Source organism: Corapipo altera, unplaced genomic scaffold, assembly GCF_003945725.1.
Source record: "Corapipo altera isolate COAL_440 unplaced genomic scaffold, ASM394572v1 23, whole genome shotgun sequence".
Classification (NCBI taxonomy): Eukaryota; Metazoa; Chordata; class Aves; order Passeriformes; family Pipridae; genus Corapipo; species Corapipo altera.
In genome coordinates this window covers 18,136,493-18,150,832 of record NW_020884878.1, presented here as the reverse complement: position 1 = coordinate 18,150,832, position 14,340 = coordinate 18,136,493, and the positions used below count along the sequence as shown (strand labels likewise).

The following is a 14,340-nucleotide window of genomic DNA, read 5'->3' as shown; positions in this document are numbered from 1 at the left end:
TATCATTTGTGCTGTGTTTCCTTTTGCAGACAGGGTTTGAGTGAAACCAGTTTGGGGATTTGGCAGAGGATTCCCTGATGTAAACAGAGTGCTGAATTAATAGAGATCAACACCTGCCAAAGATCCCTCTCTCACCAATACCTCTGGATGGCCTTTTCTTGCTATATCACCACCAGATTCTCCAAAATCAGTCACATTGCCCAGAAGAATGCAGCAAGGACTAAGGGTTTTCTCCCCAAGTTAACACATAGCATTCCGCATTCATCTCTAGGGGCTATGTACACTGTTGAAGCTGGGCTCCAGAAATTGCTTTAGAAATGACCCTGTTTGCCCTGATGGGTTTGCAGTTCTCACTGCCAGCTTGTCATCAGACATTGATTTTTATTTCCCATTGCTCTGAACTCTTGCACAGCTCACACACAGTGAGCTCAGCTGTTGGCATTGTCCACTGGAGGGAAAGTCTTTAGCTTTCAAGACCTCCTGCTGTCAAAATATTTGGTAAAGCTGTGTTGTAAGTGAATTTGTACTTCTGCCTATTTGCTTCTGCCTATCTGTACCCTTTGTCCATCCAGGTTGCTCACAGTTCTCTTTGGCATGTGTCTGTTCCCCTTCAGCCCAGTACTGTCTGTCCATCTTCTTCTCTTTCTGTGCATCTAATGGAGGTTGGTAATCCCGTTAGGTGCTTGCAGCGGGCGCTGCCGAATTTGCTTGTGAACGCCTGTGCCAGGTCGAGTGTCATTGCCAGCAGCACTCTTGGCTGGATGAAGGTTGCATTAGCGAACAGTAATTGAAATGCAAAATAACATTTTGATCGAGCGAGCAGGCTGTTTATTTATCAGATCAATAGCCAAAATGCCCCATCTGGAGAAGTCAGCGTGATAACAAGTGATAGCATTCCAAGGGCAAAGGGAACAAGCACAGCAGGGAGGACATGCTGTCGGGGTGAGCTGGTTTGGGTTGGGTCACACCGGGCCGTCAGTTGCTGAAACTTGCTTCTTTTTGGGTCCCTTCTTTGAAGAGGGCAGCCCCTCTCCTAGTAGTGTCACAGAAGGTTTGTTCTCTCTGGACAGAGAACAAACTGTTCTTAAATATGAGATCAGACAGAGTGCAGACGTATGTAAAATCATGTGAGGTCTTCTTCCTCTCATGCTCTGTAGATATAGGACTATGACTCAAGGTGCAGACTGCAGATGATGTGGCTCAGTTAGGCAGTGATTTTTTGATTGTTTTTACTTCACTGCATTATGTTTGCTATAAAGGTCTGAACACTCACATGATGATCAGGAAGTATGAAGTCATGGTTTGGCTTCTCTAGCAAAGCTGCTGGAATGGTATCTAGGTGCATCCACGTGATGGGGAAAGGAGGGATCTGGAAGAGTGGGTGTGAGAAAGGGATTTGAGTGTATTTGCACAATAAATTTATTGTAGGTATGCATACCTGCTATATACAGATGCCCTACAGAATAAAGCCTTGTAACACTTAAGCCTGTCTCAGAAAGATGCTATATGAAAGTGTAAAAGCAGCTCTATAGCTTCTTTGTGGGTGCCTGACCGTCTGTCTCTCTGCTTTGCTGTGTCTGCCTGGTAGCTTCTGCTTGGCCATTAGTAGGGATGCGAAAGACAAGGAACAGGAAGCGAAACTGAGGTTGAAGAGCTTGCAAGCTTGTGTTTTTTTCTTTCATGTCCCAAAATAGTAAGAGGGAAAAATGGAAACTTCATGGGACGAGGAAATAATATATTCACCATGACAGAAAGGAATATTTTTGTGAGGTTTTTGTAATCACATTTAGTTAAATTTTCCAGCAGTGCTGACAATTTGTGAGAAAAATTGAGGTAATTAAAATTTTTGTTGTTGTTTGGGGTTTTTTTCAGTCTAGAGAAAGGAACATGCAAGGTTTGCGGAGTATTGGGGGAAATTATATATTTGTTCTGTTATAGGGTTTTTTGTACAAAGAGCAGTTTGTTGGCCATGATCTACTCCTCGTCTCTTGGTTCAGACAAGTAAGAATGCAGGACGCTATGGGCCTTCAGGTAGGGCTGGGCTTGAGTGGACTGAAAGCTGCTTTGTCAGTCAAAGGATATGGGGACAGTCTGGAAGATGGATGAATGAAATGGATTTAGAATAAGTCATTAAGGTTAGAAGCTGGAATTTGGGTCAGATACAGCTACCTACTTAATATATGCAGTGTGTGGTAAGAGATTTGCTAAATACCTACCAAGGTGGGAGTTTAAAGACTCAGCAAAACTGAACCCTGAGGTTATTTTAAAGAGGTAGCTAAAGATAATCCTGTATGTTATAGCAGTCTAAGGTGTGCAGAAGAAAAACAGTGTTTCCATGTGTCATCTGTTTTCCTTACACCTATGGTATTCATTAGCTCAAGAGGAGCCTGGTCTACAGTTAATTCTGTCATGTACTTCCTTTCTTTGTTTTTTCAGGTGTTGTATCTCAGCCTCACTGTGTAGCACAAGTTTCTTGTCTGTTCTTGATCCCATATGGTTCTCTTGTGCTTCAGTCCACACTGACAGCCCAACTCACTCCCACTTCCACACTTTTCCAATGATTCTGGAACATCTTTACTATGCCAGATCCAGTGTTTGCTGTGACACTGCTACCTTGCTTTACTACTGTAGAAATGCTTTCTGGAGAAAGCACTAATTGCCCATTGTTATTTCCCATTCTGTAATTTATGTGGAACTAATTTCAGTCAATTTTTCAGGATCTGTCAGATTTTGAGTAATGTTTCTAATGATGAGGCACTTAGTTATAGATTTCTCTGAGAGCTACAGGTGGAATCTAGGCAAAGCCTATCTATTCTGTCTGGATTTTCTTGGTAAGGGTGGGAAAAGGAGGCAGAGTCGCACTACAACTGTAAGTTTTGGAGCATAAGAAAGAGAAACCTTCCCAAAAAATATTAACACCTCAAAACCAGAGAATTTCTAAATGCATCCAGGTTGAAGAACACTCAAGTTCAGATTTTTTTTCAATAAACCTTGAGTCCTCCTTCAGTAAACTAGTATTCCTAAAGAAATGTCAATTAATAAGTCTCTTTTCACATTTGTTTCTAGAATTATGTCCTTGATATGTAAGTATCTCCCATCCTAACTCCTTGCTCAAACACTTAGAAAAATTAAGCAATACCTCTGGGTCTCTCTTTTTTTCATTGTTCACTATGAATTGTAGGCAAGGTTGAAGAGAGGAATGCCTTCAATGAATAACTTGAAATGCAAGGAAGTGCAGGCTAAAGAATTCACAATGGTGGTAATTTTCCCTCAGAAATCTAAGAGATTAATGAATGAAAGAAAAGGTCTGTGAGAGATGAGGTGTTGGATCAGGCTGGGATGCAAAAGTAAATGTGATATGAATGGCAGTGCTGGAGGTTTTCCTTTTCTTGCTCACTGGAAAAGGTGGAAGGAAAATTCTGTTGTACAGGTGTTTGAAATGTGCTTTACTGAGCCTCCTGTTGTGTGGGTCTCATTCACAAGTGTCTGAAGGACACTGAAGGTACTTAGAGAGAGATTATAAGTGCTCTAGATAGGTCAAGTATAAAGACAGACAGTCAAGAAGAAATGAAGGTCTAGCTGAGCATTTCAACAGGGATTGAGCTGCAGCTTTGCTGTGAGCAGGAAAAAATTGTTGAACTGCTGTGAGCAGTCCTCCAGATGTAGAAATAGCGGGGGAAGAAGTGGAAATGTGGAACACAGAATGATAACATGGCAGGGGGAAGGAAAAATAATGAACACCAAGTCAACCCTAGTCCTTGTTGTGCTGTGATATCAACAGTAACTATAAGTAAGAAGCATTAGCTCAAATGCTAAAGCAATTCACTCTGGAGGGAGTGCCATTAAGTACACCAGAGGGCAAGGTACCTTCAAAAGGCAATGTGTTAATAAGAGAGGGAATTGATAATATATGTCACACCTCCAGATTAATTGTCACTTCATCTGTGTGGTACTTCATACCATTTACTAACAAGACTGTTGTCCTAAGAGTGAAGAGAAATTACAGTAATGAGGAGAGGGATGAAGGCTAGTAGAAAATCTATAATGTCTTCTGCCCATGAGAGCCTTTTTTATTTATTAAGCAGCCTCCAGACAGTTTGCTGCAGCAGCTTTTTTCAGCATGAGCTAACTTGGGCTAGAGAAGATCTACCAATATGTAACTGGGCTCTGGTTGTGCAATGGGTCAAAGGGATAAAATATCTGCTGGGCATTAGACAAGCAAGTACTATTTGTGTAAGAGCCAGAATATGAGCATTTGCTGTCTCCATCCCTTAACTTGCAGAAGAACCCACCTTGGCCTCTGTCATCCCTGCTGACCAAGGAATATCTTCTTTCAGTCTACATGGCAAAACTGGTCTCATCCAGTGACATGCTTCAGTAAATCTCATATGACCCAATTCTCTTCAGTAATACCAGGGGAACTGATCCCTGGAGATAGTTCTCTAGATGGGTTCTTGGTGTGCTGGGACTTTGCTGGCTTCCTTACATATTCTCATTTTAGCTTCTTCAGGTTCCCGACTCAAAACTTCTTCCCCTGACCCACCATCAAATTATGAAGCAAAGGAAAAAAAATCTTTATCTCCCTTCAGGTCAAGGGTGAAAGGCAGGCCAATTGTGATTCATTTTTACAAAATAAGCCAGGTCCAGATGCCCAGCAAAGTGAAAACCAACAGAAAATGGCTGTAATTGGAATTAGGATGGTGTAGCTCTTTTACAATAAAATGGACCTTGTCAGAACATGGCAGATGAGGGTTGTGAACTACAGCTTGGTATTCATGCTATGGAGTACAAGTCACACGGTGCTTAGAGAGAAAGCTCTTCAGCCTTTTTGTAAGCTATGGTTTATGTTTCTTCCAAAGACAAGTATATAGTATTTGGGTGGGCATATTATGGACAAATGCCTTGAAAACTGGCTGTCTGGGGCTTGCTACACTGTACAGAATAGGACCATAGCCCATGCAAACCAAAGGGAAGTATGACAGAACTCTTAGAAATAAGATCTGCACTCCGGGGAAAATATTTAGATTGATCTGAGGTTCTAACTCTTTTGTCCTTTATAGCAATGCAAAATACTGTGATTTAAACAAAAAAACTAAAGTCTATCGCTGGTAACTTGGTGATTTATGTTTATAATCATACCCATCATACTTATACTACTCAAGCTCTTGCCCACCCTCAGAGAGAAATTAAGTTTGTCCTGGGAACATGATATGTTTCTGTGTGATAGAATAAGCCCAGAAAAGACTCCTGGGCTGTGGCTGATATGACTGAGTTACCCACAGTTAGCCACTGTACAGGAGCAAAGTGGCACTTTAGCAGATCCCACTGTTGTATGGAGAAGAGCTGTCACTATAGATAAAGAGTCTCTAGTTGGTGTGTCTCTCATTTGAAGTCCATATGGAGTAGAAGAGCAGGAGAAACCAGTGTGGGTGCTGACCCTTTGCCTCCCTAGCACGTTAGTGGGTGTTCTCACAGCAGAGAGGCAGAGCTGGGAGCGTGTGTGAGCTGTCCATGGTAACAGTAGGTTGACCAACAGGTGTGGGCGTCTCAGCTCCATGACATTAACTCTTTGCACACGTGACCTAAAATTACACTGGCTGTTATTGCAGCTGTCACATCTAGCCTGCCACTTGGAAAACATTATTTATTTCTGTGTCCTGTATCTAAAAAAAAAACACCTGTCAAAATTTGGCTTTTTACTGGAGTTGGAGACAGTGTTTGAGAAGCTGATCTACATTGTTTGTCAGCCCGCTGTGGGTTGCAAAGCTCTCTCATGTGGCCCACAAAAGACACAAAGTCTGTGTTGCCAATGATGTGCACATCTCATTTACACATGCAGCGCAGATTTATGTCATCTGAGCTAACAAATACCAATAGCAAAAATAGGCCTGCACCAGAGAAGAGGTTGGATGTTTTATCCCTGTTATCATCAGTGTTTCTGCAAGCTAAAGTTTCTTTGATCTTTCACGACTGGTTTAAAAACGTCTGTGCAAACCAGTGGGCTTTTGTCACAAGCTGGTGCCTGAAGTGAGCAGCTTTATACTGGCAGACTTCTCAGTAAAACTTGAGTCTAATTGTGAGGACTTCAGGACTAAGGTGCAGTTCCACAAGCACAGCTGTATGGCACCTGAAGGTTACAAGCTGTACAAGCATCTTGCCTGCAGGGGTTTCCTGTTTTATGGTTCTTTAGAAAATTAAGATTTCATTCTGTCTGGAATCCACATCCAGTGTGAAAACCACCCAACAAAAGAGCCCATTTCTGACCTTCCACGTTTCTCCTTGTGCCCAGAATAGAGAAGATTTTGCCTGAGGAGGACCTGAGTGTTTTCTCTCTCTCTCCCCTTCCATCAGTTTATACTAGTTTTACAGCTCTATTTCAACTTTCATTGTAATGATACTTTCAATCTTGGAACGACATGCTGGCTTCATGACTTTGTGACTTTTTTAGGCAAGACTGGTGAAGGGACTGGACTACATGGCAGAACGTCTGGATGTTCAGATACCTATTCCATACCCTCCTCCAGGAAATCGGAGTGTAGAACTGAGCTATCCTTGCATTTCCTATTAAAGATGAGAATTCAGCCACTAAAGAAGCTCAGCAGCATTGTCACTAAACTTTTTTTTTGATACAGTTAGGAATATGGAGAGCTGCAATAGAGAAGGTACAGGGTCATTGACTTAGGTTTACATGAGCACTCAGATGCTCAAATGGTATTAAGTTACTGAATTGTGGATACTTTTAGCTGATAGAAAATTCTTCTGGTGGGGAGAAGTTACCTTCTGTTACAAAGCTGGATATTGTTCTGCCTGTCTTGCTAAGCAAGTGTGAGTGGTGGGCCTTGTTTTTTCTTGAGACAGGTGAAGGCTTGTAGATAAGGACTACTGAATTATTGTAATTTCCATATCCAGAAGTGGAGTTAAAGAGGTGAATGCAGTTACAAATCAGTATTTCTGGCAAAAATAACCTCAAAAGATGTGCAGTAAAATAGCCTTATCTGCACCAATTCCAAACTTGTCATCCTTGAAGTTTAAAAGAAAAAATATTGGGGCCAATATTTACTGCCTTAATTTTAAAACACTAGTCTTTTGTCCCTTTCAGGTCCTGTCCATCTAGCAGTCTTTCACTCTCTTAGAGAGCATTAAACTCATAAGCCATTAATGGCTAAATACCAGCCATTGTAGAGAAACAATAAAAGAGAAGAATTGGGGAAACTTGTAACATTAACCCAATATCACTGCCCAAGGGAGAGAACACTAATGGATAAAAACCTAAAGCACAATCTCAACTTGGTCTAAACTTTCATATTTACATCCAGAATCCCTGAGATCAGACCATGCTTGTCTGAGGGCAGTCATAAGCACATAAAGGCTAACAGCATTGTTAGTGATAAATAGCAGTGGGTTTATGAAACAGGAATACAGCAGACAATAACCTTTCTTGATACAATTAGATAATTAGCGAGCAAAAGGAATGGAATGAATAGACTGACTCTAGACCATGCATGAGCTTTTGACACAAAGCTGTGCAAAATCTTATTAGGGAAATTAGATCAAATTGGGTTTGATACAAATCCTGTGAAATGAATCATGGATTAAATGACAGAGTGTAAACAGAAGGGTTAGAGATATTCTTTATCCTTCTGCAAAGGTGGTGTTCAAAAGAGCAGTGTTTTGACTGTAAATATTCATTAGTGGAGGAAAATGTAAAGCAATCAGTCTCAAATTTACAATTAACTTAACTGAAAGGTACTAGAAAAAAGATCAGAGTGAAAAAAATAAGAGCTAGCCTGAAAAATTGAATGTTATGAACAGGCTTTGGTAAAACAAGTGGCAATTAGCACTATGTAGTTTAAAGATGATACTGGATCTACTTTAGAACAAGGAGAATCTCCAAATTTCATGTTGCGCAGAGCACAGTGGCAAAAGCAGCTTATGTTCAGAGAGGTCCCGGTGAGACAGTACCTATCAAATGATGTGAGCTGATGTGCAACCTGATGTCTGGCAAAGCTACTGCTCAGTTGGTCCATATGTCTGCCCGGCTGTGTGCTTTCCAGAGTGACTCTCCCCTGTAGTGCTGTGGCATTGCGCTGTGCAATTCGGGCACCTTGCTGCAAGAGAGACCCAGGCAAGTTGGAACAAATCCAGAGAAGGACCACAAAGATGCTAAAGGGATTAGAGGGAATGACCTATGATGAGGAAAGGTGAAAAGAACGAAATGTTTAGAACCTTTAAGCCTGTTACATGGGCACAGAAATAGTAACGGAGTTTCCTGTGCCAGCACAGAGGAGAGTTGGATCAAGTCTCTCTCCTTTTACATTCCTATTAAGGTAACTAGAGCCGAGCAAAATGACTGTTCATCACTTTGAACTCTTTGCAAGAAACATTTAGCTGTTCTTCTTGAAGTTCAAGATGTATCTCATTGCCAGGGGACACTCTGACTCTGTTTAAAAATCAGGACGGGATCTCCATGAGACTTGCAGAAAGTCAGAGGCCAGAAAAGAAAAACACAAGAGAAAATGGCTGAAGTCTAACCAGCACTCCCTATGTATTGCTGCCTCCTGGAAGGGAACACGAGGGTCCTCAGCTGGAAGGATGTAGGGGGGTTGTTACTATCCCTGATTCACTATCAAACAGCCACTGTTTGCATGCCTTGGGAAGGAAGGCTCCTTAATTGAAATTTTGAGTTGAGAAGCCTGATACACCTTCTTTTTTTTTCTTTCCCCTCCACTGGAGGGAAATATCTCAGTAAGTTCTCTTGAGGTCATCTATGAAAGTTAGGCTATTTAAGAAACAGAAGGTGGGATTTGGATTCTCCTGATGGAATCTGCCAGTACAGCTCAGCTTTTTGTCATGCCTTTTTTGTACTGTTGTCCTTACGATTCCATCTCCTTTTACTGTGGAGTTCCTCAGTGCGAACACTGTTTTATGGTCATTTTGCCTTCCATTTTGACCCTAATCTCATGTTGCTGTGTCCTGTGATCTTCATATCTTTACCAAAACGGCACTTCTCAGGTAGGGAGAGGCCCCAGAACAAGGCCAGCACAGCAGCTTTCAGCTTTGCTATGAGATGCTAAGATCTGCTCTCAGTTAGCAAAGCTTCATCTTTGCCCACACAGTCAGCTGGCATTACACTAGAAGTTCTGTAGTCTGTCTAGGAGCCCTGCGGGATTAGAGATGAATGCACCTGAGGCAATTATTCCTGTAACTGCTCCATGACCTCTAGTTCGGTGTGGCCCTCTAGGCAAGAGCATGGGCATTTATCAACTCATCACACTGTCTCTGAGACGGACCAAACTCTGGATTCCTCTCAGGTAACACCAGGCAAAGTAGCCGAGGAACATGAGATGCCTGCCCATACTCTCAAGGTCAACAGTCTTGCCAAATAACAAGCTTGGCTGATCGATCCCAGAGATAGGAGATGAGGTCAAACACTAAGGATGAAACAGAGAAGGGAGAATACTTGGGTCAAGTGAGATCATAAGGATGCAACTGTGAATTTGCTGCATATCAAACATCTATATTCCTATCAACAGACACACAGATATGAGATATATATGTGTGCACTCCAGCCTTGCTGATTCACAGAATATTTTATCCTGTCTCCTGATGGCTTTGACCTCTTGGCAGAAGGAGTTGCCACAAATACCAGGTAAATAGGCTGAAACTGAAATAGAAATAGAAATTACCCACATGACCATGGTATGGTAACTTTAAACCAGCAGAGCTTCCAAAAAGAAAAGTGAAGCATCCCTAATCATTCAAAATTCTTTGGCCATGTCATCAGAAAAATGCATGTGTTTAGTTTTTCTTAAAGCCTTCGACAAATTATTTTGCTGAAGGGAAAATTTAACCTCTCAGGTTAGTACTATTATCAATTAAAAGTGTCAGAGACAGAAAGAAAGGGTAGACATACCCTACCCAGAGAAGAAAGAAAAGTCAATTTTCAGCATGATAAAGGTTAACACGGATCACCCACAAAGATCAGTGTTGTGGTGTTTGATCCATATGTTAATGATCTGGAAAGTGGGTGAACAATGAGACTGCAGATGACATCAAACTATCACGAAAGACTGAAGAACCCCAGAGGATCTTGATAAAGCTGGGTGTGTGACTGCACAGCACAGTGGTAGATGAGATATGCTGTTGACTATTGCAAAACATTGCACACCAGAAGGCAATAATTTGATTTTTTGTACATCCTAATGGATTCTAAATTAACTGCAACAACTCAGGAAAAGATCTGAGGATTGCAGTAAGTAACCTTCTGATATTCTCTGCTGAAGAAATGGTAACAATTTAGATTTAAATTTAAAGAGGGGGAAAAAGCAAACAGTGGAAGGAGTTATACAATAGATAGGCTGAAAATAACATTGGAAATATTGTAACATCACTACGTAATTGATGGCGTGCCTTTGTCTTGACTGTTGTCCAGACCTTCAGCTGGAGAAGTGATGGAGCAGTGCCAGTGTCATGCTGCTGAGGAGCTGGCTCATTGAACTCTGTTCTGGACTGAACAGAAATAGCCAGACTAGAGGAAGTTCAGAGATGGATGATGAGGCAGATAAGAGATCTGCAAAAACTTCTGCATGAAGAGCAATTATATAGATAATGAAGAGCTGAATGAGGAGAACATGGCAAAACTACATTTCCTGAGGAGAGCCAGGACATGTTCAGGGAGTCTGAAAGGCTGCAAATACACTATAGGCAAATAAGTGGAATTTTAAAGTGGAATTAAAAATTAAAAATTTTAAGTGGAATTTAAAAGTGGAATTTTTGCTTGTTCGTACACTGCACAAGTAATCTCTGGAACTCATGGCTTTAGATATCATAAAAATTAGCAATGTTCTAAAAAAAAAAGATTGAACATTTATATAAGGCATAAGACTATCTGTGAACTAAAACAATTTGGTAAAGATTCCATAGGCTTTAGATCATAATCTAAAGATCATCTTTAAGAAGTGGGAATTTGCATGTCTATGCAAAAGCCCAATACTAGTAAATAGAAGAAAGATTAAGATTTAAGATTGAGCCAGAAGAAATTTTTGATCATATTGTTTTCCTTTAGTTTCTAAGCTTCTCTTTTAGTGATGATAGTGCTGCAGAGTGGAGGGTGGAGTGGGGGGGAGAGGAGGAATTCAACTTGAAAATGAATCAAAGACTTCTGTATTACAGATTAAAAAAAATGAAAATCCAGTCTGAGCAGGTCCTTTCTGCAGGGTCTGTTCCTGAACTTTTTGCTTAAAGCCAGGGAAGCATATTCTGAACATCTTTTTCACCTGGCCTGCCACAGGCAAGCTCATTTCTTTCTGCTGTCTCTGGGGTAGACTGTGCTCTGGGTAGATTGTGCCTGATCAGCACTGATGCCCCTTCCCAGCACTACAGCCTGTGAACAGTCTGATAATATCATCTACATGAATATTCTTGTCTTTATTCTAATGTGAGTTTGTGGGGAGCAGGTGGGCTATTATACTGATATTCCTGAAGAAGAACCTGGGTGGGGTTGAACTGTATGAACCAACTGGAGTTGAACTGAGGTGGGAAAAAGAGGGCTCTCTTTTGACTAACCTGGAGCTGGGTTTGGCCAGGAGGTCGCTGAGTGCCTTTGCTCTCTCCCCGCAGGCTGCTCGGCAGAATGGCCACGGAGGAGCGGCACCTCTCCTCCAGCTGTGGGTCCTTCATCAAGACCGAGCCCTCCAGCCCGTCTTCTGGCATCGACGCCATCAGCCACCACAGCCCGAGTGGCTCCTCCGATGCTAGCGGTGGCTATGGCATCGCCATGGGTGGCCACTCCAATGGCCTAGACTCACCCCCCATGTTCAATGGCACGGGGATTGGTGGTGGGTCCTGCCGTAAGCGTTACGACGACTGTGCCAGCGCCATCATGGAGGACTCACCCACCAAGTGCGAGTACATGCTCAATGCAATCCCCAAGCGGCTGTGCCTGGTGTGTGGGGACATTGCTTCTGGGTACCACTACGGCGTGGCTTCCTGTGAGGCATGCAAAGCCTTCTTCAAGAGGACTATTCAAGGTACGGTGGGAAGGAATGGAAACCGCAGCATTCACTCCATAGAAGTAGAGGGCCACAGCCCCAGACATTGCTGAGACTGCAATGTCACATAAAAGGGGGAAGGGGAGAGTGCATGTAATGTACCTGAGTCTCCATCCTTTCGTATGCTTCCTCTCTCCTCCTAATCAGCTCTGGTCCTCCCAAATGAACATGGACATGAAGTTAGGCTATGTGGTGGTAGGAACTTTTGCCAAGTTCCTAGCCTGGCTGGCTTTCACTAAGATGCATCTTCTTTGAAGATAAAAAAACTAGTCACTGAAGAAGACAAAGATACCCTGTTTGTGTCAGTCTTACGAAGGATGAGAAATGCCTCAGGTGATTTTGAAAACCTCAGTGCATGCATGAATAGATGAATTGCAGTGCATTGCTCCTGCATGTACAATTCACATATGAAGGGTATGCCTGCCAGCCTGCCTGCCAAAGGTGTGCTTGCAGATGTGCACATGCACAGCTACAATATAGCCAAAAGCAAGAGTGCATCCGGGTAATGTCCAACACCCATGGATGCTTGGGTGTACTTGCTTACGCGTGCCCCATGTGAGCAAACATGGCTAGACATACAGATACTCCCTTTATTTCCTACTTTCTCTAACTGGGAAAAGGACAGGATCATTCATCTTCCAGTGGAAAATGTATTGAGTTCACCCAGCTAAGATGGGCTGACTGGAGACAAGGTGTCCTGTGAGCAAGCAGCTGTGCGTGTACTTGGCTGTTGGCTGGGGTCAATCCACCACACCAGTACTGCCTTGTCTCCTGTGAAATGAAAGAAATGCACATGTGGAGAGAGCACTCATTTTGTTAATTGAATGGGTCTGATTGCACTCTGTTTCTGGGGATGTTCAACTCTGCAGTGGACAGAGCAGTCCAGGATGCAGTTCATTCCAGGTCTCTGCAAAAGTCACTATTTCTAGCTTGGTTTCTTAGATTTTAGATGACTCTCCTTCCTATTATCCAGCTGTGGAAATAATCACTCTTCCCCACTGACACTTTCTTCTTTATTATGCCATGTGGAAATCATTGCCATCTTTAGGGCGCTGACCAGTTCTCTGGCAGGGCTTTGTGTGATTTGTCATTGCTTAATCTCTGTGATTAAATGTGAATTTTTACTTGCACTTCTGACTGTCAGCATTGACTCCATCCCTCCTCCAGCTCTTGAGCCATTCCTAGTGTTTCTTTTAGGCATAGTCAGGTGCTAAAGGAGGGACAGGGTAGTACTCTGAAGCAAAGTCCTAGGGGCTCCTAATACAGGAAGAAACAAGATAAGTAACTCCTCCTGGGAGCAATACTGGAGCACCTCTGTGGAGAGCAGAAGAGACCTGGAGAAAGAGGAGAAGACCTAGGAACTTTTGAAGAGTTTTCAGAGAGAATCAAAAGAAAATGATGCAGGGTAACAGTACCTAGAGCCTGTGTCAGCCGGAGTGATGTGTCAGCTGACTTAATCCCAAAAGGGGAGAGTGCTTCCTTCCAGCCTTCTCTCCCCAACACAGCCATATTCTTTCTCCCTGTGGTTCCCTAATTGATTGGCTGTTAACGTGTAACAGATGGGGGAAAGAAATAAGTGGAAATCTCTCTCACTCTGTCATCAGATTGCTCTGGTGACTGAGGTACCAAAATGCTTTTATTCCAAAGAGTGTGAGAGTCAAGTGTGCTGTGCCTGAGGTTGAGCAATTTCAACTATGAAGCTGAAGGCTGAACCCACGGGAGTCGGCAGCAAATAGGGCTGCAGAGTTTGGCTGAGTCAAGAAAGTGCACCATTCCTGGGGCTCTGCTGCAGTGCATGCGATATCCAAGCATAGCCCTGGGTGTGCGGGGAAAAGGATTTAAGGATCATGTAAAAGAGAAGGCGAGTGGTAAGAGCATTTACAAAAGATGTTTATCCTGCAGCTTTATTATATTCAGTAGCTGTGTTAAGCATCTAACAGACCAAGTGAAAACGTCTTCAGTCTGCCTAACATTGCAGAAAGCATGCAGATGTGTATGTTATATCACTGCATTCCCTGCTAATGCAAAAGACTTGCCATGATTTGGTATCTGGGAGTGGCATTGACTCAATGGTTAGAGCACAGAGATGGAGTGAGGACCCCAGGATTCCCCAGATGCAGTAGGTAAATTGATCATCAGGCTTTTGTGGTCTCAGACCAGCCACTTCACTTCTCTGTGCTTGAGTATTGACAGATGAAAATCTAATGAATACTATGACAGTACTTATTCTGCTGGCCCTATGTTAGGTATGCATGCTGCCATAAAATGAGTCTAAATCTGTCCTGAATTA

General features: G+C 42.6%; 1 protein-coding gene across 3 annotated transcripts in view; it reads left to right on the top strand.

Moving 5' to 3' along the window:
• ESRRB (estrogen related receptor beta) overlaps positions 1 to 14,340 on the top strand; it is a 128,684-nt gene that overhangs the window by 76,266 nt on the left and 38,078 nt on the right. For 2 of the 3 annotated variants that reach the window (XM_027637830.1, XM_027637829.1), the window contains exon 2: positions 11,620 to 12,029. The exons of the other annotated variant lie outside the window; for it this stretch is intronic. In XM_027637830.1, the coding sequence (XP_027493631.1) occupies positions 11,620 to 12,029 (410 nt within the window). The remainder of the gene's footprint in view (positions 1 to 11,619; positions 12,030 to 14,340) is intronic. 3 annotated transcript variants of the gene reach the window in all.